Source organism: Fundulus heteroclitus, chromosome 8, assembly GCF_011125445.2.
Source record: "Fundulus heteroclitus isolate FHET01 chromosome 8, MU-UCD_Fhet_4.1, whole genome shotgun sequence".
Classification (NCBI taxonomy): Eukaryota; Metazoa; Chordata; class Actinopteri; order Cyprinodontiformes; family Fundulidae; genus Fundulus; species Fundulus heteroclitus.
The window spans coordinates 33899626-33921855 of NC_046368.1; the positions used below are offsets into that span (position 1 = coordinate 33899626).

A 22230-nucleotide genomic window follows, 5' to 3' on the forward strand; every position below is an offset into this window, starting at 1 on the left:
CTATTTAAGAACCTAAAGCATATTCTTCTATACTCTCCTAACCTTTGCTGTCTATGATATAGTAGCTAAAAAAAATTCTGAACTGAACTTATTCAGGATTTTTCCAAGAATTTAGGAAGATTATGACAAAGTAACAAGCCTGTATTTACTGGCGCTGTGTGTGTGTCTTCTGCTTGGTATGACTCAAGCCAACGTTACAAGTCGATCTGTAAACCTTTAGATGTGTTTATAAGACCATGGGGGTTTGCGGTGAATGAGGACTAGCACGTTCCCAATCGTAGCTCATCCGGTTAGAAAAGTGTGTAACTGCTCCTTTAAACTCTAAAGTGCCCTTTTCCTTTTAAAACTCCTCCCATCCTTTCTTTGCAAACAACTAGTAGCAACCTGTTGGCTCTGGCGTGGGATCAGATTAGTGAAGTGTTGGTCAGCGCAGTAGGCTGTGCTGTGCTGCTCTCAGATCAGTCAGAGTCCTCCCCGCCCCGCTGGGCTCCAACAGCAGCTCCACTCCGCAGCCTTTTCCTTCCACTTCCACTCCACCTCAGAGCCACCGACCAGGCTGGCGGTTCCCACGCCTCCGCACCGCCAAACCAACAAGCTGCAAAGGAGTCAGAACGGCTGAAACCCCACTTTTTAGGGAATTATGCTCATTTCAGATGGGACTAAAGATGCTGGAATTCAATCAGACCGAGCCTCGACTTTTTCCAACAAAGTAACTGGGCAGCAGAAGTGGACGTAAACTTTTTTTTGGACTGTTCACAGTCCTATAATGGTCACGGCTTCCCAGTGGGTTATGAGTTGCGTGTACTTTTGAATCTTTTTATGAGAGCCGTGTTTTCCGTGGACTGTTTTCCAAGTGGGAAAAAACGACAGAGCGACTTCCACGGCTCAGGAATTGGACGCCAGCAGCGGAAGGGTCCGTGAACGCCGCAGGTAGCTAGCTAACTTGGTAGCGACTTTGGACGGTTGTTTCGATATTTACCGGCAGACGTGAGAGGCACAACAGGCGTGATTCTGCCTAAACGGGGGATCGGGGGTGTTCGGCATATTGCTGACGTGAGCTAAATGCTCTGTGGGAGCTATCCCAGGCTCGCAGGTTGTTTAAACAAACTCGGTCCGGGTTAGCCTCCGCAGCTAGCGTCCCAGCATGCCGCAGCTGAGCAGAGACGGGGACGACCTGGGGGCTAGCGATGAGCTGATCGCCTTCAAAGACGAGGGGGAGCAGGAGGACAAGCCCAACGTGTCCTCGGAGCGGGACTTGGATGACGTCAAGTCGTCCCTGGTCAACGAGTCCGAGACCACCAGCGGCTCAGATTCGGAGGTGAGTTCACTAGAGGTCCGTGAATGTGTTTCCCGCTGTGCTCCGGGTGTCTTCACACTGTGTGTGTGTGTGTGTGTGTGTGTGTGTGTGTGTGTGTGTGTGTGTGTGTGTGTGTGTGCGCGCGCAGGCAGACAGACGCCCCAAGCCCCATCCAGATGCCGGGAGCAGGGCCAGGCTTGGCCAGTTGTTTGAGGAAGGTAAGGAGAAGCTGGGTTTTTAATGCGCAAAGTCCTCTCGTCTTTAGATTGCGCGTTTTTAAACGTTTCTCAACGTTATCAGAGCAAAACATGCAAACAGATTCTCAGATCACACACACACACCAAAAAAAAAATCACACAATTATTAACTACAGTTTGAAATCTGTTCTGTCTGACATGGTGGAACTTAGATGTGCAGACGCAGATTGTGGGTTCAGGGCGGTGTGTCTGACAAACTCTGGGAAAGGTAGGGCTGGTGATAGAGATGAACCAATCAGAGATCACAAAGGCTGACTACTTTCTTCAAATCAGTAATTTGTAGGTGAAACACTGACATATTTTTTTGCCTATTCTTTACACGTTCTTTAAACTGCCATTATTAGTCTATAAATGCAGGCAGCAGAATCTACATAAAAGCACTTAGAAGTTGAATAGAAATCAGATAATGGTTAGCGACATATGCTTTAAAACATTAAAGTGCATCAGCTTACATCTCCGTTTCATTGTCAGAATCCACTAACTATCAAAATACCTGTTGTACGCTTTTTCTCTTATGCGTTATAGTTTTAGGGGGAAAATAGACTTAGGAAATGGGTGTCTGTCATTGACTTGGAAAAGCCTGATTAGTGCGTCTCTAGGTTACTGTTGACGTCCATTAAACTGTGTGCTGCCCAATCACACCCTGGTGGCCATTGGTGTAGCTAGCAGTGACCAGACGAACCTTCGTGTGTGCCACACACCAACGGCGCTCTGGCTTTGGATCTCTGCGGCAGTTCCACAGCGTTTCTATCAACTCACAGTTTAGGGGGGATTAGAAGCGCAGCCTTTCTGGTTAAATGTCAGATATTTAAAATGCAGACATTCTATCTGTTTGTTGATTAGAATGACTTCTTATTGTGCTGAAGCCAAGGGGGGAAAAAAATGAAACGGAGACAGTAAAGCTGTTAGGCTTGTTTAAAGAACTGCTTTCTAGTTCTTTTAGTCTTTATCAAAAAATCCGTTTATATAGGTCTAACTCAAATTAGACGTGTTGTAGGATGTCTCAGGAACAAAGTGGACCAATATGTGATGCTGAGCTTGTTTCCCAGGGCTGAGGAAGCAGCAGGGCGCTGGCCTATACCAGCCGTCGCCGTATGTCGGCTATCCCATCTTCATGATCCCGGACCTCGGGAACCTCTGCAGTCCCTACCTCACAAACGGAGGTCTCGCTTCGAGCGGCCGGACGGTAAGACTCCCCCCTGCACTCAGATTCATAAAAGTTTGCTGTTTGAGCGCTAACCATCAGGATGTTACGGCGCTTCCTTCCTGCTTGTGTTCCTAAATGTCTGCAAATCCTCTCTAGAACATTTGAATCTCTCTTGTTTGGTTCTTGACTGAGTCGCAGCCGATCATTGTTGTAATCCAGCATTCTATTGATTATCCTGACGATTAACGGGGTAAAAATCAAATTGGCACAATCTGCAGGTTGCGCAGCACCAGGCTTTAAAGTTTAAAGGGATCCCGCTTCTTTCAAACTTTAGGTCTCCTTCTCTGTGCAGCTTTTTGCCCGTCGCTGTCTCCCTCCATGGTGGATAACCGCACTGGGCCTCCATGCGTTAGCAGGCTAGGCTATCATTAGCGTTAGCCGCCTGGCCGAAGCACAGTGCTCTGAATAAATAAACACGAAGCTTGGAGGCAGATCATTTTGCCTCCATGGATTTTATGAATTGAGGTCTTCGAATCATTCGATGAGTCGTGACAGACAGTTCAATAGGAAGCAGTTGGTCACTGTATAGGATGGAAAGGACAAATATATAAGGAAACGAAGCTGCACTGGGAACCAAAATGGATCCTGGGCTTTAGGTTTTGGTTCTGAGTGGCCCAGATGGGTTCTAACTGATGCAGCTGCTTCCTGTACACTGACTCACATGACCCGAAGTGGTTCTTTAGACTTCCTGTAGTTTTTCTGATCTTCCATCAGTCATCTGCTGGAGTTGAATTGATTGAGGGAGCAGCTTTGTTGAGCGGGTCAGAATAACTTGAGCAGAGTATGAGAGTATGACTCCGTCCCCGGCCGTTCCTATGGGAAGCTCTCAAGTTTTAACCATCAGAGACTTCCAACCTCACGGCCCTAATGGCCCCGTAGCGACTCGTTGGGCCGTCTTCCAACAGAAACGGGGAACATGGAAATCAGAATCGCCTGCCTCTAAATTCAGTTAAGGTCACCTGTGTGTCATTTACTCTCAGAACCAGCCTGGTTGGTGTCTGAATGTCTGCGATGTTTTCACAGACCGGCCTTTAAGGTAAAATAGGTGTGACCAGCATAAAAACTGTCATTTTCTAAATCTAACCTAAACATCCACAGATATGAAGTGCATGACAACTGCATTTCACCGTTCTGCTGTGAGAGACCTGAGCTTGTTTCTCTGCAACGAGTCGGCCCCACCTAGGGGTGGTGTGAGACCATGACACCTGAAGTGTTGCTGACGTCCAGTCTTCTCTGTAATTAAACTTTCTGTCTCTACAACGGTCCTCGTGTCTGTTTAGAGCCGCTGCCGCCTCTTCTGGAAGCTTCCTGCAAAATGTCTTTGGTGGCGGCGGGACCAGTTCTTCCCCTGTGGTTAATGCCTTCTTAGTCTTAGCAACAGGGTTAGCTGCCATGCGTGCTGCTGTCAGCACGTTTGTTAAGACACGCATCTGGAGTGAGTCATAGACGGATGGAACGGGGACAATCCGGATATTTTTCCAAATAAAACGTGGTTCAGAATCCAACAATCCAATTTCTTTCCACCGTCGCTTCATGCTTGCTCAGTATGAGGGATTGCTGCAAAGCCATGGACAATGCAGACGACTGTCCCTGTAGCTCTACGCTTCTTCAGGAGTGAATGCTGCTTGTCAAGACTTGATGCAATCTACGGGGTTTTCTTAGATAGGAAACTCTTTTTGACCAATCTGTATAGTTGAATTTCACTTTGGAAAGCGCCTTGAGATGGCATGTTTCATGAATTGGCGCTATATAAATAAAATTGAATTGAATCAATAAGGAATAAAAGGAAATAATGAAAGTTACTTATTGTTTCTGTGCGGCCCGGTACTAAATGACCTGTGGAGTGGTACCGGTCCGTGGCCTCAGGGTTGGGGTCACCGTGTGAGAGGGTGCAACAGATTTGAGACTGGGCAAATGTTGGCCGTCCAGCGGTTACCTTACACACAGCCAGAGCTACAGTGGAATAGCTCACATCAGAGCACATTTGTGTTACAGTGGCCTAGTCAAAGTCCAGTCCTAAATCCAACAGAAAACATGTTGCCCTCTTAAATATTGACCCTCACAGATGCTGTCCGTCCACTCTGAGCTTGAGCCATGTTGTCAGTAACTGACAGAGGCCTACCGCACAAGACTTGCTGCTGTATTTGCAGCCAAAGCTGGTCCCCCCCCCCCCCCCCCGATTACATGGCTTCACAGCACACGGCATTTCCTTTGCCATTCTGATATGGTCTAAAGGGAAATTTGGCTAAGAACTGCTTGGACTGCTGTATATATTGACTAATAACCAGGATAAACTCGTCCCTGGCTAGAGTCTGGTTGCTATGAACCCAAAGCAGGACGAGGTTAGCACCAGATACTTGGGTATGTGTTTGTTCATCCAGTAGTGCTGGGCATTTCTGACATTGTTTTATTGTTATCGGGGGAAATTTGCATAATAACACAACATTGTCAGGGTTGTTAATTTAGCCATTTTCTCCACTGTCGCTTCCTACAGACCATCAATAACTATCAGTGTATTTGAAAATAGAATTAAGTACAGTTACTGGGTGTAGTTTAGAGATAAAAATCCCACTTCTGTGAGTTGGGGAGTGCGTCCTGCAATTGTCAGGTTGCCGGTTTGATCCCCCTCTCAGCCGTCATGACTTGCATCAGCATTGGCACACACGGTCTGCGTACCTTACACCATGCTGCACTGCTGGGTTGCTCTAGGTTTATCCGCTGTGACTAGATCTCAGGCGGCTTCATGCAAATGCACATCACACTTTTCAGATTGTCATTCCCTGAGTACCTTGAAAACTAGGCATCGTTTTCCTTCTGCTTCATGATTCTGCTCTGCTTCCTGTTGCCCGTCCACACCGAGTCCTCCTGAAAGCCACTGGAGTCTGTGGTGGCGACGTGAGACCACCTGAAGAGGTCTAAGCAGTAGACGTACCATACGCCTCAGGGCTCTGTGGTTTCTGGATGTGGAAGGACTTGAACGTTATCAGAAGCTGCCATCAGAAAGGTCCGAAGCTGAAACTGTGCTCCGTGCGGCAGGAATGTAGCATTTGAGCTGCCTGAGAGCCAGAAACGGCTGCCTGCAGGCTTGTTGTGCGCCTGCGTTTGAGTGGCTGGGTGTCGGCGTGCGCGCCTGCAGGCTGTGCGGACGAGGCGGTTTGTAACGGTGCAGCTTTAGACAAGCCTGGACACACTCGGCCTGCAGCAGGGATGAGCTCTGATTGTGTCTGCTTCTCTGCAGCAGATTAGCTGCTTTAGCTGCTAGGTGCACGGCAGGATTTGCAGAGTGTTGCCCAATTTCCCCTCCCGGCCACTCTTTGGAGGATAAGCTAGGATTAGGTGCTTTAATACATCTGCGCTCACAGCCATATTTAACATGTTGCCTCTTTGGAAGTGGGGGAGAGGGGTGGGGGGTGGTTAGGGTGAAGTGTTGCTGCGCAGGACAGTTGGGGTTGATGACCTCAGGCAGAAAGCTGAGCTGAAGTTGTTCCACATCATTCAGCAAGTTCAAACTACAGTGAGGTAGTAAGTAAGGAAAGTTTTCATGAAATTAGTCTTTGTCCTTGATTTGACCAGATAAATAAGATTATCTACCAATGCAATGAGTATTTCTACCCCTAAAATAGGATAATTGGATAGACTGCACTTCAAATAAGATGGAGATGAGTTGTTTCTATTTTAAGTTCCACTGGCAGCTCATCTAAACTTAAATGCTCAAATCCAGGACAAAATTTGACTTCCCTTTAGTTCCTTTTTGCAGTGTGTAAGTAGACGTTTAGTGCTGCCCATCGCAGCATCTAGAGACTCTCTGAGCTGCAGTCCGGTTATGACTGGCTGTCTTTGGCATTTTCCTTTTTCCTTTCTGGGTTTGTGTGGAGGTGGTGCCTCTGCGTATTTAGGCACAGCCAGGCTTCCTCGCGCAGACACCTGCATTCTTCAGCTTTGTAGCAGCCGTCCCTTCCATCGCTCGCTCATTGTCGTCAGTGGCCGGGGCTGAATGGTCCCTAAGCCCACTTCCACCCAGGACCTGCTCCGTGTCGGTACGTTAGAGAGGAAGCTCGAGCATTTTCACTGTTTCAAGTACAAACGGAGGCCATTTCCTGCAACTCAAGCTTTCTCTCCACTCTAAATATACAACTTAAGTTTGATAAAATATCCAACACCAAGTTCTTCTTAAGGTCAAATGACACTTTTATTGCTAACAATATGTACAAATACTAGTAGAAAGGTAACAATTGCGAGCAAATACACAATGCTTACCTTCATATGGTATAGCTTAACAAACTACTGCTCTGTTTATTCTTACTCAAACATCCATGTGGGGGGACCAGTCCCACCAGCTTTGTCCGTGACGTTTGGCGCGGGGCGCCCCCCTCCCTAGACGGGCCATTGGGGTGTTTTTCTGGCCGCTCCTCCTCATCTGCACGGGTGGTGGTCACTGCCAAGGATGCAACAGGAAATGCAGAGATCGCCCCCTGATCATCGGCTTTCGTGTAGCGTAGGGCTGGACGATATAGAAAAAAAAGCATATAGATAAAATAGAAATCATAATAATCAATATAGATAATTATCAACAAATTCAAAACATATATTTTAAGTGCTGCCCTGGTCATTTTATGCTGTTGCTTAGAAACCTATTTTGAGATACAGAACATACAAATGCTGAATTGAAACTCAAACCTTTATTCAACCAATTTTTTTTTACCAAAACTGCAAGTTTTTAAAAAAGCAAAAAAGAACGCGTGCTCTCTGAACTCTTTGAAGGGGTTGGTTTTGTGCACCACTTAGTTTCTGAGTCTGCTTTTTGTGATTGGTTGGGACGATGTAATGACTATTATGAGTATTAATCTACATGGCTAGAATGCATAAGTAAGAAAAACTATTATTCTATTGGACTTTTTATTGACCCTTTTTTTTGTATCATCGATATACGTCTATCGTTCGATATATATTGTTATTGAATTATCGTCCAGCTCTAGTGTAGCAGTTGCGTTTTGTCATGATTCGTCTCGTTTTTGGAAACGTTTATGAAATTCACTCACAAAAATGGCTCATTTTAAAGGTTTGCATGTGGCCAGATTTCCACCAATAACAGCGCTTAATTTATACCTGTACCACAACAACCGACCAATGAGATGACAGTACTGCGAGAGTTTGCTGGAAAACAATGGCGCCCGTGGAAAGTGACGCGCGGGCCGAGGAATTTCAATACATTTGAGGAAAATGATCAGGGAAAATGGGAAAGAAAAACCAGCCTGCTTTCTGGCTGGTTTCTGATGAACAGCATTCACAAGATTGCCATGAGCAGTTATTCCTGTATGTTGAGGACAGAGACGACCTCATGTCTCTGTGGAAGAGCTGTTTAAACAGGCTTTTACTGATATTTAACAGCAAATAAAACATAATTATGGAGCTGATTACTAAAGCTGTCTTTTGCATCTTATAAAGGCAGTTAGCATGGGGACCACTAGTAATTGCAATAGGGCTGGATGATAATTCAATAACAATATATATCGATCGATAGACGTATATCAATGACAGGAAAAAAGGGTCAATACAAAGTTCAATAAAATAAGAGTTTTCCTTCCTTTTTCCATTCTAGCCATGTAGGTTAATAATACAGTCATTACGTCGTCCCAACCAATCACAAACCCAGACCCAGGAACCTCTGTCACCAAGCTCCGCCCCCTTCAAAGAGTTCAGAGAGCACGCCTTGTTTTTTTCTTTTTTAAAAACTTGTAGTTTTGGTAAAAAGTTGGTTGAATAAAGGGTTGAGTTTGAATTCAGTGTTTGTGTGTTCTCTATCTAAAAACAGGTCGCTTACAAGACAGCTAAAAATATTCAGGTTGTTCACTGTGGAGAACATGATTGGATCAGGCTGAAAGTCAGCTGACCTGTCAGCAGCCGCTTCTCTTCTCCAGACTGTTGTTCAACGCAGTTTAGAAGTGTGAAGTTGCCTGTACTGAAGGCTTTTCTAGAGCCACAGAATCTAGAGCCAGACTTGTTTAAGGGTCACAGTGACTTTTCTGAGCAGGTGTTCTGGCAATGGAACCAGAACTATTTCTTTGCTGTGGTTTTCTAGGACCAGTTCTAGTGTGGCTGGGTGATTATAGCTTAAAAATAAAATCTTAGTATAATTTTATTATACTAAACCCCACAAATGTATGTTTTTTTCTACTGCTTTTCATTTCACAAAAAAAAAATTAGGGAAACAATTTAAAAAAAAATTGCTATTATTGCAAGCATTTCGTCTGTGATTGAGCTGAATTCAAAGTGCAACTCCAAGCTGTGAAACATGCTGGTAAAACAAGATGGCGGCCCCGCCGTTGTAAACAATGGACACATAGCAAAATGTTTGCTGCTAGTGGGTTTACACAATGAGCTAAGAACAGGCTTCACTTCACTAATGTAACTTCAAACTAACGTAAGAAAAAATAATTAAATGGGTAAATTTAAAGCGCCTCGTATTATGGTTAAAAAAAAAACGTTTCCTCTTTACAATATTTTGACAATATATTTTCCTAAACATATTCAGCATTGCATGCTGTTCTCTTCATGGAAGCCCAATGACTTACTTAAATCCAGATTTTCCAAAAGTTTAATCGTAAAAAATTGTAACTTCGTATTAATTGATTAAATCAATTTATCGCCCAGCATAGGTCCTAGTTTAGAACTGAATGTTGTGTTGGTGATGCATGTTCTTTAACCTCAGCCTAGCAGCAGGCCTCTGGGGCATTCAGCGACAAGCTGCTGACTTCATACACTCCTTGCCTTCTCTGCTAGGAACGCTGCCTTCTGACCTTGGTGTAGTTTGGCCAGATTCAGATAAAAACTCTTTCCTCTGAAGGCTACATTCAACCTTGGACCAAGAGTTGATCCTGCTGTTTATCAGTCCTCTTGTCAAAGAGGAGACTCTCTAAGCCCCCTCAGACTGAGCGCGTGTTTATCGAGGAGGAGGAGGAGGCGAGCCCGGCCATCTGAAGCAGAGTCCTTGTAAACAAACGGGCGCTGGTTGTTTGCTACTCCAACCATAATACAGACTGTTTATTGTGCTGATGGGTGCAGGCAGGATGCAGGAGGCAGCGTGGAGAGACGACCTGTCTGCTCGCTTAGTCCTCCTCCCTGAAGCTCCCCTTCCTCACCCGCCTCCCCCTCACAGCAGCACACGCGGCTGCAGCGCTGGAACCCATGCATGTTCACGACGCTTGGAACAACTTTAACTCTGCTTTCCAGAGAACTACAAGCACAAACCTTCCCACTGCTCTAGAACAGCTGCAGGGAAATCTGACCCTGATGCACAAGTACGGGGAAAGTCTTCTTTGTTCACATTTTGGGACAGTTTGATAGATAAAGTCAATCATTAAAGTGTGGGCAGCCAAAAATGAAAGGAAATATCTGGTTTTTGACTCTGGATGTGAGTGATGAGCGGAGGGTTTTTCTTGTTTTAGCACTGATTCATTCCTGCTGTCATCACCTAATTTTTCCACGCCAGCTCCCATTTTATCTCTGCTTATAGCTGCACTCCCTTGTTTACTTGCGTCACCATGGTAACACGTGATCCATAGCATAGCTATTTTAGGAAAACCGGCTGTAAGTCTGAATTATTGCTGACGTCTGACCTGATTTAGGACCAATTGTTGCATCTAGGTTCCAACCTGCTGCAGAAGGAGTAAAGGAGACCGTTACAGCACCTGAGAGTACACAACGTGAGCGGCTAGGTGTGTAAACAAAGCATCCCTGCTTACTGAGAATAAGCTCACCTGTCCTGGAGAGTCCAGACTGGGTTTCAATGGGTAGATTTCTGTTTACCTCCACCCATCAGGAATTGTTCATCCACAGCCATAAGTTAGTTCTGAACCATGAATGGCTTGTGTTGCAGAGAGATAAAAAATACCTCAAATAAATTGATGGTTCATTAACATTTCTCACCTTTTCTGACTCAAATAAACTTTTTATTCAGGTTCACTGTGTGAATGCTGTGAATTGATCAAATGTTTAGAAAACACTGGGTTTTAGTCCAGAGCTGGCCCTTCTCCACTCCTCTTCCCTCATGTTGGTGGGGGAACCCAGAGGTCTCTGGGAGCACGTGGGGACAACTATCTGTGGAGTTCTTCACAGAATCTTTGGCTTTATAGTTTTTGCTAAGAATCTGGGATTTTAAATCGGGGCACGTCTGTCCCACTGTCTGCAGACGCCGCTGCTGTGGAAGGGATTACTGCTCTCCGTCTGACATAATCACCCCGCCCCACAGTCCAAATGCTCAATAAAAACTGCCCGGGTAAATGAAAGCTGAAGTTCCAGGAAAGAGCGTTCTGGATGTCAATGACAAAATATTCCTATTTAGACCCTCCATTGAGTTCTGGGTCTGCTGGCATTGGGAACTGCAGTGGTCCAAGAAGCATCCCAGGACAATCATTGGATGCAGAGGTGCAGCAGCTGTATCCAGATACTCCCAACTACTTATAGTAGTTGGGAGTAGGTACATTTTTCATTTGCTTTATTTTTCAGTTTGGTTGCTGTCAGACCAAAAACTCCTTTACATTGAAACGGACCCCGTGGTTAGGTAGAACTGATGGGGGGTGGGGGGGGGGGCTAAGTCTAGACAATCACTGCTTTGTTTTAAACCCTTTTGTTTACGGGCGTTACATTAACACATGACCCTGTGTCTTCCTGTGTTTGGCTTCTTTCTGTGTCTCTGTATACATGTAGTACTGCATGTTTAAAAATAAAGGTCAACAATCCCCCCCAGTCTGGAACCCGGTTTTAAGTTGCTAATTATCAGAATGAGCTGAATGTTGGGAATATTCATCTCAAGCTCAAACCTACGATGCAGCAAAAGCGCAAAATGACTGGCAACTCTTGGAGTCTAGGTCTGTGTTGAAGTCTGAATGTAGGGTTCCTTTTTCATAGCTAAACAGTTTTATGAAGCTTCTGGCTGTGTTTTTGAAACATCACATGACGCATAAATTTGCTAAATTTAAATATTTCCTCGGTAACAACCTTCTCACCGAAGACTGTTTTCAGTTTCGCCTGGCAGGGTTTAGATATGGTGTATTTACTAGTCAGAAAAAGGTTGACTGGCGTCCTGTCCAGGGTGTACCCCGCCTCTCGCCCAGTGAACGCTGGAGATAGGCACCAGCAACCCCCGCGACCCCATGAGGGAATAAGCGGTTTGGAAAATGGATGGATGGATGGATGGATGGAAAAGGTTGGATTTCTGATTTATGAAGGTCAGAGGTAAGTAGTAAGAAGTTACTTTTGAGTAAATCAAAAAATAAACTACAGTTATAGTAACTATAAAGTAGCAAGTTTGACGAGCTAGTTGAGTGCCTAGAGCCGTTCCTTCTTGAGCAGACACACAGAGGGGCTGTGACGCCACGTACCCTCACGACTTACTGCTTGGAGCAGCTGAGTGTATGGTCTCAGTGTCGCACATAAAACTGTTCGATATAAACAGTTCTTCCCGGTGAGCAATTGATAGTTTTGCACCGTGTACACATATGCGGTCATAAATATTGAACTTTACGTGTACCTGTCTGTGCAAAGTTCGCCTAAAGTCTGCACAGACCCAAGTTTGCTCAAGTATCTAGGAGTTTTAAGAGTTGTTTTACTACAGCAAACCTTTTACGCATACCTGAGCAGTATCCCTTTGAAGTGTCTTTTGGTGCTAAGTCATTCAGTGATTTTTATAAACTAATAGGAGTGTTTTAAAGTCTATTATCTGAGATACAGGGAGCCAATGTGAGGACTTCAGAAGTGGGGGGTGGGTTGGTTCTCTACTTTCTTAGTCTTAGTGAGGATGCGGGCAGCAGCATTCTGGATCAGCTGCAGCTGTCTGATTGACTTTTTTTGGCAAAACTTGCACAGGAACTTGAAATAATCAGTTCCACTAAAGATAAACGCATGGATTTTTTTTTTCAAGATCCTGCTGAGACATTAGTCCGTTAATAATGGACATGTTCTTCAGGTGATGGGATGTCTTTAGATGCCTTTGAAGGTTTAGCTCTGATTCAGTCACTACACCCAGATTTAAGGCCTGATCATTGGTTACTAGCTAACTCTTGATCGTTCTTCCATTGGTCCAGAAACTATTAGTTCAGTTTTGTTTTAATTAAACTATAGAAAATTTTGGCACATCCATGCATTGATTTCTTCTAAGCATTTACTCATTGCTTGAATGGGTTCATAGTCACCTGGTGACATGGTGATGTAGAGTTGTGTGTCGTCTGTGTAATTAAGGTAGCTGATGTTGTTTTTTTATAATCTGAGCTAGAGAGAGCATGTAGATATTGACTAGTGGGAGAGCCAAGATGGACCCTTGGGGAACTCCACATGAGATTTTTGTGTTCTCTGATGTAAAGTTTCCAGGAGTGATCAACTGTGTCAAATCTTGCACTCGGATCCGATGAAAAGCAAAAAAAAAAAAAAGTTAATGCAAAATGGCATGTCAGAAGTTTTCCTCCTACCTCATCATCCTTGTTGATGACGTAGGAGTTTGTCACAGTTACGTCAACCAGATGTTGGAACAGTGGTGGACCACCTCCTGGTTTTCCTATGGACTGAATTTGTTCCAGTCATTTGGTCAGATGTGCCCACCCCTCCCATGTACTTGTACCCTGTCACTGCAGTGGGCCTGGGGACAGTGACCTTTTGAAGTGGTCCATCAGCTGTCTTCTGCCAGTGCTGCACTTAAAGGCATACTATGCAACATTTTTCAGTTAATTAATATGTTCCATACCGTTTTGGATGATTAAATAAGTCATTTCAGGTTGAACTAAGGTTTTCTCGGCCGCCCTGGTGGTCTGTGGGGGAAATACCGCACTTGCAATTGCAGGAGCCCTCGGCCCGCACTCACAGGCTCAGTAGTCTCGTGTGCATCGCCAGAGTCGGTCTTGCTTTACGGCGAGAACTGCTACACGCCCGCAGTGAAAGGTGTGCTCGTTGGTAGCGCAGTGGCGATATTTGTGCAGTTATCATAGCGGAACCAGCGAGAAAACAGCGAAAGCCCATGTTGGAGCAGGCAAGAAAGAGGAAAAGGGCTCTGGACAGAGAGAGGAGTCGTACACTGGTAAACATAGAAGGCTGCAAGGCTGACGCGGACCTCGCGTTTCTGCTGATGCGATTGTAAGTAACATTGTAGGGTTTCCCTCACGCTACCAACGAGCCGACATTCCAAAAAAATAATAATAAAAAAATAAACCTAACTCGATATGAGCGCCGCTCCGCTCAGCCGGTCAGCGGCGCAAAGTTTGTCTCCCCCCGCCCCCTCCGGTCAGCGGTACTACTGTTCTCTGGGATTGAAGGCGGGACAAAGCAAATCAAAACGGCGGCTTCCGTAACATTCAGGAAGTTATGGTTGGACAGAGTCGGCTTTTGGGACGTGGAAAAGACAAACGAACGTCTAATAAGGATTTACAGAAGCAGGAAACAACGACAGACGCTGATGTTCATCACAATGCTAAACAGAATCATCTCTGGAAACTGTGTGGCATGGAAGCTAGTATTTTTATGAATGTCTGAAATTTGTCTGAATGGAGTGTGAATCGGGACGTGCAGCCAGACACGCCGGAAAAACCGCAGACAGTCAGCTGACTGTAAGGGGATGATGCGGTCTGCTCATGCACTCTTCGTTATCAGATAACCAGGACAGAAAAAAACAGGCCGAGACCACATATGGGACTAATCTGCATTTAGCGCGGTCCAGTTATGTCTAGCTTGGTTCAGTTCAGTCTGCTTACCGTTTACACTCGAGAGTTATCGCGGTTACCGAGCTCGGACTGGTCTCGGCTCGGTTAAAAAGGGGTAGTGTAAATGGGGTATTACTATTGTAGCAGTTTTGGTTGTCAGGAAACCACTTTAGAACAGAGTGTAACACTTTTCTGGCTGGGAGGACTGCTAGAAAATCACAGGCAGACTGCATGCTGTCCTTTATCTGGATGTTAGAGCAGCAGTTGAGTGGAGCTGTGGCTGTTTGTGTTCAGGCCCAACTATAAGCTGGAGCAGCTTAACTCAGTTTTATTGATCCTTAGCTGATCCTCACTCAGGGTGGAACATAAATCGTCAGCTTCTCGAGTCTGATTATACAACTTGTACAGATTCTGCTGAGGTTGCAAATTTTTAGGTGAAGATAAAATCAGTGAATGTTTATCATTTATTTGTGGCATTGTTGCTTCTGTTTCATGTCTTTACACTGACTTGTTTTTGCCAAACATTGTGTCTGACCAGTACACAGAATTGGTTTGGTGTACATCTACCTCTGCTGAGGCTCTGCATCATTAGATGTTGATGCATTTTACGTCCAGCATGACTTCATTCATCATTCTCATCTAAATCCTTTCTTCATTGTCATTTATTTTAATTGTGGCTGACTTGGCTACTGTAGCTGTGTAGAGACAGGTTTATGTTGATAAAAGCAGCATATTAACCAGGAAAGGACGTAGCTACTTGGTGATAAAATATTATTTTGGAGTTCAAGAAGAAACCTTTCACATCTCTGATGAATCCAGATGTGGTTCAGATGCTTCCTCTGAGGCGTTCTCTCAGATCTGGTGGCTACATCCACCTTTAGTGAGCACACTGTCCCTGATGTCTGACTTTCAGACATTCTATCACCTGAGCCAGTAAAGATGTTTAATCATGACACAAGGCAAAATCTCAGGATTTCTGCCGTTGAGTCCGACTGCTGTCCTCCAGTGGCTTCTTATCGGATCTTTGTGTAGAACCGTAGCCACTTGTGAACAGCAGTAATCCCAACAAGTTTCCCCAGTGCTCACACAGATTCCCATCCTCCCCTCAGTAATGGATCTTTGGTGTGCTGGAGTAGGTGCAGTGTGGCGGTATTTCAACAGCTGGATCCAGTTAGCGCTCAGCCTCGGCGTCCTCTGGAAGGCCAAGGAGAAACAGGGTGGTGGATTTTCTGCGGGTTGCTCTCGTTTTCAGTCAGACGTCGTGCGGGTGGGGGAGGTGTGGCGCTCCTTCCTGTGCCTGAAGGTAGAGTCAGGACTGATGAGGCCCAACATGAGTAGCTGTGCTGCTCTTTAGTCATTGGGACAAAGGCTTTGGCTGTTTGAACTAGAATGAACGTGTAGGTGAGTCTAGTCATTGAAATGTTAGTCTGCAAACAGAAAGGTTGAGTGGACCTAACTTTGCAAACTCCTGTATTTAGTTCTTATATTAAGGAGTGTTTGCCTTTTGTCAGAGCCCTAAACATGTCCTATTAAAAGTGAAATGAAAATAAACGGTGTTGTTTAGAAACCTAATCATGAATAAAGCCATTCATTTAGTACTGCACAAAGCTTTATTTGTAATGTTGATTTATTTCATTTGTGGATTTTCTAATTGCTTTTTTTTTCTTTTTTTTTTTTTTTTTTACATTTTGACTGAAATCTTAAGACGGTTCGTTGGTAAACCGCGTGATATTTTTCACTAGCAGCCTTCAAACCTTTGTATATCAAGACCATATTTTTGTATAGTTTTCTTTTTTGCACTCGCTCTGTTCTGCTAAATTACCGTAGTTACTATAAACGAGGCGGTCCGGTGCTGAGGGTGTCATATTTCCTTCACGGAACCGACGAGGCTGATCCAAAACTAGAAAACGGTTTTGCTTCTTGGAGCAGATCAATTAAAGACGTGGGAAGGACTCTGAGGTCGTCACTGATTTCTCTCCGGCTTGTGATAGTTTTCTCGTCTGCTCGCAGCAGCCTGCTAAAGCTCCTGCTTTCACAGAGGGAGTCCCCCGCCACCCGCTGGCCACCACGCCGTCTGACTAGCAGGACCTCGCAGCGATTAAACCCACAGGAAGCAGCATGATTGGACCTGTAGCAACGACTGGTTGAACCTGTAGCTGCAGCTTATTTTGAGTTAAACCATCGGTATTTCCTTTCACAGTGACTAATACAGGGCTGCTGACCTTTTTAGAAAATGCCCTCACTAACTTAGCTGGAATTTGATTTAATTCTGCGTCTCTAAAATGTTGATCACTAAACAACGTAGAAGATGAATGTTCACGATTAATCTGTAGCTGAAGGTGTCGGGTTGAAGTCAGCTGGCACCAGAGCTGCTGCCCCCTGTCCAGTCAAGGTCAAAGGTCACCGTTGAGGGCCTGTAGGCATCTGTCACAGCTGAACGAGCAGCAAAGGGCTTTTCAGCAGTGGGGTTCTGTTTGTAACGGGTGGGGGTGTAGTCCTGGTAGTTTGGCGAGGATCTATATAGGGAGTAGACTCTGTTCTGTGTCATGGTGCTCATGAGCCCCAGCTCAGAGCTCTTATCTGCAGTCTAGCTTTCTCCTGTGCAATTTGCATGCTCATCGATGAAGGTTGGTTGGGGGTGGGTGGGGGGAGATGTAAACAAGTGGCAAATGAGGAACACTTAACTGTGTTATCTCATCCTAGGTTTGCTGGGTAAATATTTCCTCTCTTAGAGAGGGTCATTTAAAGTTCCCAACATGCCTTTCCCCCCTCATCACCACAGGGGGCGTCACCCTGCAGAAGTCCTCATGCTTCTTCTCCACATTTTGTCTCATTCCACCCATAAATGGATTTTATGGGGTTTTAATGGGATAGAGCAGCATACATCAGTGCCCCATTAGGAGGTGGAAGGAAATTAACATGGCTTTATAAGTCTCTTAAAAGACAAAGAGTGAAGAGTGTGGTGTGTGTTGGTATTCTTAGCTCTGTGTGTATGTTTTAGGTCAAGCCTGTTGGAAAACTGCATTGTTTTGCTCTGGCATAATACCCCAGTAAAATGCCCGATAGTTTGTGGTTGTAACGGGACAAAAAGAGCAGGCCCTGTACGTAGGCTTCACACAAGGGGAATATTCACACACATATCAGTCTTTAAAGAACGCTCAACGGTAATTGTTCATAAAATCTGCAGAATGTCTGGTAAAAAAACACTTCAAGATGTTCCACTCAGGGGCATTAATGTTTAATAGATTCCATTTCACAGCTGTGGTCTTTGTTAATAACTCATACTGCAGTTACATTTGTGTGAACAACATGATGAAACGGGTCAGCGTCTGGTAACAGTCTCCTTTTTCTCACAGTACCTGCCGTTTCAGTGGCCCCTTCTCGATATTCCAGGAAGATCAGCTATCAGAGATTCTGCTGCTCCCACACACCTGGTAAGACTTCTCTCTGTCTCGCTCTCTCTCTGTCACACACACACGCATGCGCACGCACACACACACGCACGAACACACACACACACATACTTGACACCTTAGTCCTAAACCTAACCACAAGTAAGCAAAATAAATTCTCGTTTAGCTGCAAGTACAAGAGCACACACACACACACACACACACACACACACACACACATACAGCATTTTGGATTTCTGAGGAAAACCCATCTACTGGGTCTGAAAAGGCTTATGCAGGTAAACTGTTGCTCTGTAGATAAACATGGTATTTAATGCTGCCTTAGCAGCAGGTAGGATGTGGAATGTTGAACAAGCTTGGAGAGCATAAAGTAAGAGTTCAGTTTGGTTATAATTGAAGGAGGAAGTAAGGGCTTGATCATTTAGATCAGGGGTCACCAACATGGTGTAGCCCCCCCAGGGACCACCTGTGGTGCCCACGAGCCTCTAAAACTTGATTTTATTCCTGTACTCTTCTTGTTTAATCACACTTGCATTTATATAGATTTTAAAAATAACAATATCTATAACGAGGCAGGAAAATTTTATTCAAGTTCAGGTGAATTCTGACTCTTCTAGTTCAAATGTCAGTACCGGTAGCCCTTCTTATGATATGGTACCAATGAAGTAGCTCTCAGTTTCAACAAGGTTGGTGACCCTGATTTTAGAGGATTTAGATAATCCAGTATAAACCATCATTGCTGTACCTCCTGTCTGCCTGGAGAGGGCAGTATGTCTCCTAACATGGAGCTTAAAATCCTGTTAGTTGAGCAGTGAAGGTAAAGGTTGAAATCGGTCGACAAAACAACTATTCATCCAAACAACAGTTTGGATGAATAAATAAACAGGGTTTCACAACTAGAATTAAAAATGTCATCTTTTAAAATTTGTATAACAGACCATTTTAGGTCATGCTGTTTGTTTATCGTTCTTCTTAAACATGATTTTCATCTCCTGGCCACACATCAACATGCTCCCAGCATTTCTACATGTTAACATTAGAGAATATGTGTGACCAGCACACTGATATACCCTGCTTTACACCTAGAGAAACGTTTCTTCACTGAGGAAATACATTTCTCAGACTGACTTGACTTGTTGCGTCTTATCTGATCGACATGAAAAACCCAAATTATTTCATGATTAGAAAAAACTGGTTGCCTAAATGCTCCCACATATTTGGGCGTGCTGTGAGCTTAGTAGACTCCATGCTGACTCTCCACGGACGTTTTACACTTCATAGTCGATGTCATAGTTCTACTGCCTACATTTCTTGTGGCAAATTCCTACAATTCCCATACTTTCTGCCAATGGGACAAATCAGCAGAATGGATGGTAAAATGTGTTATTAGCTAGAGCCGTTTATTTTCTAGCAGGCTCCCACCTGTCAGTGAGAACAGAGAGGGACTGTGATGCTGTGTGTCCTTGTGACCGCCTGCTTGGAGCAGCTCAGTGTATCAAGCTCGGTGTCAGATATAAAACAGTTTGATATAAAGACTTTTTGCCTCTGAGAAGTTTATAGTGTGACATGTACCTGTATTCGTGGAGTCTTCCTTAAGTACGCCTTGAATACGCACGGACCTCCACGGAGTGAACTACACGCGAGTATGAGGGGCCTTTACTTGAATGCACTTCTAGTTTTTTACAGTCAGGCAATCTTTTAGACAGCTCCGGGGTCCGATCAGATAGTGACACAATGTACCGTTATGCTCTAAATATCCATTGAACAGAGCGGATTCGCTGCTTACAAAGTTGCATTTACACATTTTAACAGATTTTTGTGCGCATTGTACCACATAAAATTGGTCAGAGAGCACAACAGTAATCATGTATAAGGCGCTCGAATTGTAAGACACACCATCAATTTATGAGAAAATGTAAGGATTTTATGTGCGCTTCATTATTTATATATTGGTGATGAACAGTACTGCCACCTCCCAGTTTGTGACGTCACTGTGCGGGATCAGCTGTAGAGCAAGTCCCAATGCCCTATCTGTCCCTTTGTAAATAAATATCCGTTTTCATGCCAAAATATTTTTTTAACCCCTTAAACAAAGATAGAACATGGTATTAAGCATTTCAATTTAAATTAATACAAATTTTACATTTTAGGGACAAGCATTAAAGTACGGTTTATGGGTTGGGTTCTGCAATGTTAAAGATGAGTATAAAAGTCATCGTTAGAACCAATCTCTGCTCAAAATGGTGATCTGCACTGCCTAATCTACTTTCAGCAGTTATCATCTGTTATTGCAACCGTAAACTGCAGAAAATACGGTCAGATCAGCTCCTTCTGAGTTTTCTCTCTGTTGCTGTCAGGATGAGCTGCAGTGCATTATGAGGCGGAGGGATATTTCGGCGTCACTTAGTTTAGACCCCAAACAATTGACTTCACTTTCAGAAACAAGCCCAAAAAAATCTGCAACCCGCAACTCATGAAATTTACAAGTGAAAAATAAGACCAAAGTTGCATAAAATAAGTGGGCTTCGCCGCAGTGAGCATGCTTTCTAAGTGTGTCGTATCCCTCCGCCGCTCTGGTAGGTAAACAAATGTTCCAGCAAATTCTACATTAAAAAAAGAATAACCTACCAAAAATCCTTGCTCTCATGTCATGTTCAAGATAAGATAAGATAGTCTTTATTGATCTCACAATGGAGAAATTCACAAAACATTCTTCTTCGAAATGTTGGCTGCATATGACGTTGTTTCTCTCTGGCCACAAGTTGGATGGCAAATCCTCTCTCTTCAGGTAGTTATTCCAAGAAAAAACGAACCCGGTGGATCATGAATGGGAAAAGTGGAAAAAAACTGTTTTTGTTTTTTTTCACTTTTACCCGATGTATTGTTACATCCAACACCCATGCACGTGAGCATTGTTGCTCCAACTATAGCTCTCGCGAATGTCAATGGTGAAGTCCTCTGGAAATCTGAAAAAAATTGTTGTTAATCGCAGCTGTGTACAACAGCTCCTATTGATTTAGCTGGTAAAGCGCAGTGCCTCACCGCACAAAGACGTCGGAGGATGTGATGTCAGGCGGCCATTACTGCCCATATTTGATCAGTAATGGCCGCCCCCATACAATCGAGACGACAATTTATGCTTTTATTTTCTTATTAACGCTAAATTCATTAAATAACCACAAACATATTTGTTGTAGTTATAGCTAATGAGCCACTGATTTTTCCTTGTTGACCGGACTTCCCCTTCAAAGGGTAACTTACCCCCAAATCAACTTTTTTTTTTTTTTTGCCAATAAACTGCTAACATGGTTGTCTTATAGTACTGTCTACATATCCTGGTCATTATATTGAAAAAATGTGTGCATAGTTGTTGAAATCTTGCTTTTGTTTCTAAAATCATCGATGTTCGCCCTCCTCAGGTTAAACGAGGGTCTTGCATTGAATTTCGGATTAACATTGCTTTCAGTGGAAGTGAGGTAATTCAGAGATAGACATCGTTAGCTCTGCTGCTGTGGAGTATAATAACAGCTCCCTCTTAAAAAAAAAAACACAGCTCCCTCCATCTTGTGCCTCCAGAGTGAGCACTGCTGCACTTTTCAAACCCTCTAGCCACTTTTTTTCTTCTTCAAAAAAGCGCCTGGAAACAAATCAACCAACTTTTTATGTGTCATTGGCAAATTTCTGTGAAAGCAACCAGTTGTTTTGCCATTAGTGTCTTGAGGCAGCAGAGAAGGGGCTGGTGTGAAACCGCGGTTATGTTAGTATTAGGTTGGATATTGGACATTTGCGCTCCGCAGCTTCAACAGCCAGCGGCAGGCAGAGATTGACAGCCCCAGATCAGCCTCCCTGTATCGGCTCAAACTTCTAAACTTCCCTCTCTGCCTTCCCTCGTATTGAAAGCTACCTACAGTCAGAGCAAAGAGAAGATCAACCCTGCTTTATGTCCACATTACAAATGAATCATGATGCACTAAACTGCCGGTGATCCCGCCTGGATTACAAAGCAGGAAATAAATAACTTATAATATAGAACTGGACCGATCCTGTCCACCGCTGCCTTAGCAGCACCGGCTTCGGGCTTCTTTTAGTCAGCACCTTGAGCCAGCAGCTCAAACTGATAATGTTCAGCCCTGCTGGGCTCCACAAGCCTCCCTCAACCTCCAGGGACGAGGGGGGTGAAAGATCCTCCACCCCAAAAGACCGAACCGTGGCGTAACTAGCAGCCTGACTCAGCTCTCTCTCCATGAATCAATATGGCAAATCAAGCTTGCGGCTGAACACAGCCTCCTCCCGTTCCCGCGTTTCCCCGCCCACTTTGATGAAGTTTTGTCTGGGGGTGGGATTTTGCTTTTTCATGGGAGTGAGTTACACT

At 44.4% G+C, this 22230-nt stretch overlaps 1 protein-coding gene across 1 annotated transcript in view; it reads left to right on the forward strand.

The window, feature by feature from the left end:
• The first annotated feature begins 436 nt into the window (after nt 1-436).
• The window catches only part of LOC105918661 (transcription factor 7-like 1-A), a 34733-nt gene continuing 12939 nt past the window's right edge, over nt 437-22230 (forward strand). Inside the window, exons 1-4 of the mRNA XM_012853790.3 lie at nt 437-1318; nt 1446-1515; nt 2604-2740; nt 17802-17879. Coding sequence (XP_012709244.1) covers nt 1145-1318; nt 1446-1515; nt 2604-2740; nt 17802-17879 — 459 coding nt within the window. The 5' untranslated portion in view covers nt 437-1144. The remainder of the gene's footprint in view (nt 1319-1445; nt 1516-2603; nt 2741-17801; nt 17880-22230) is intronic.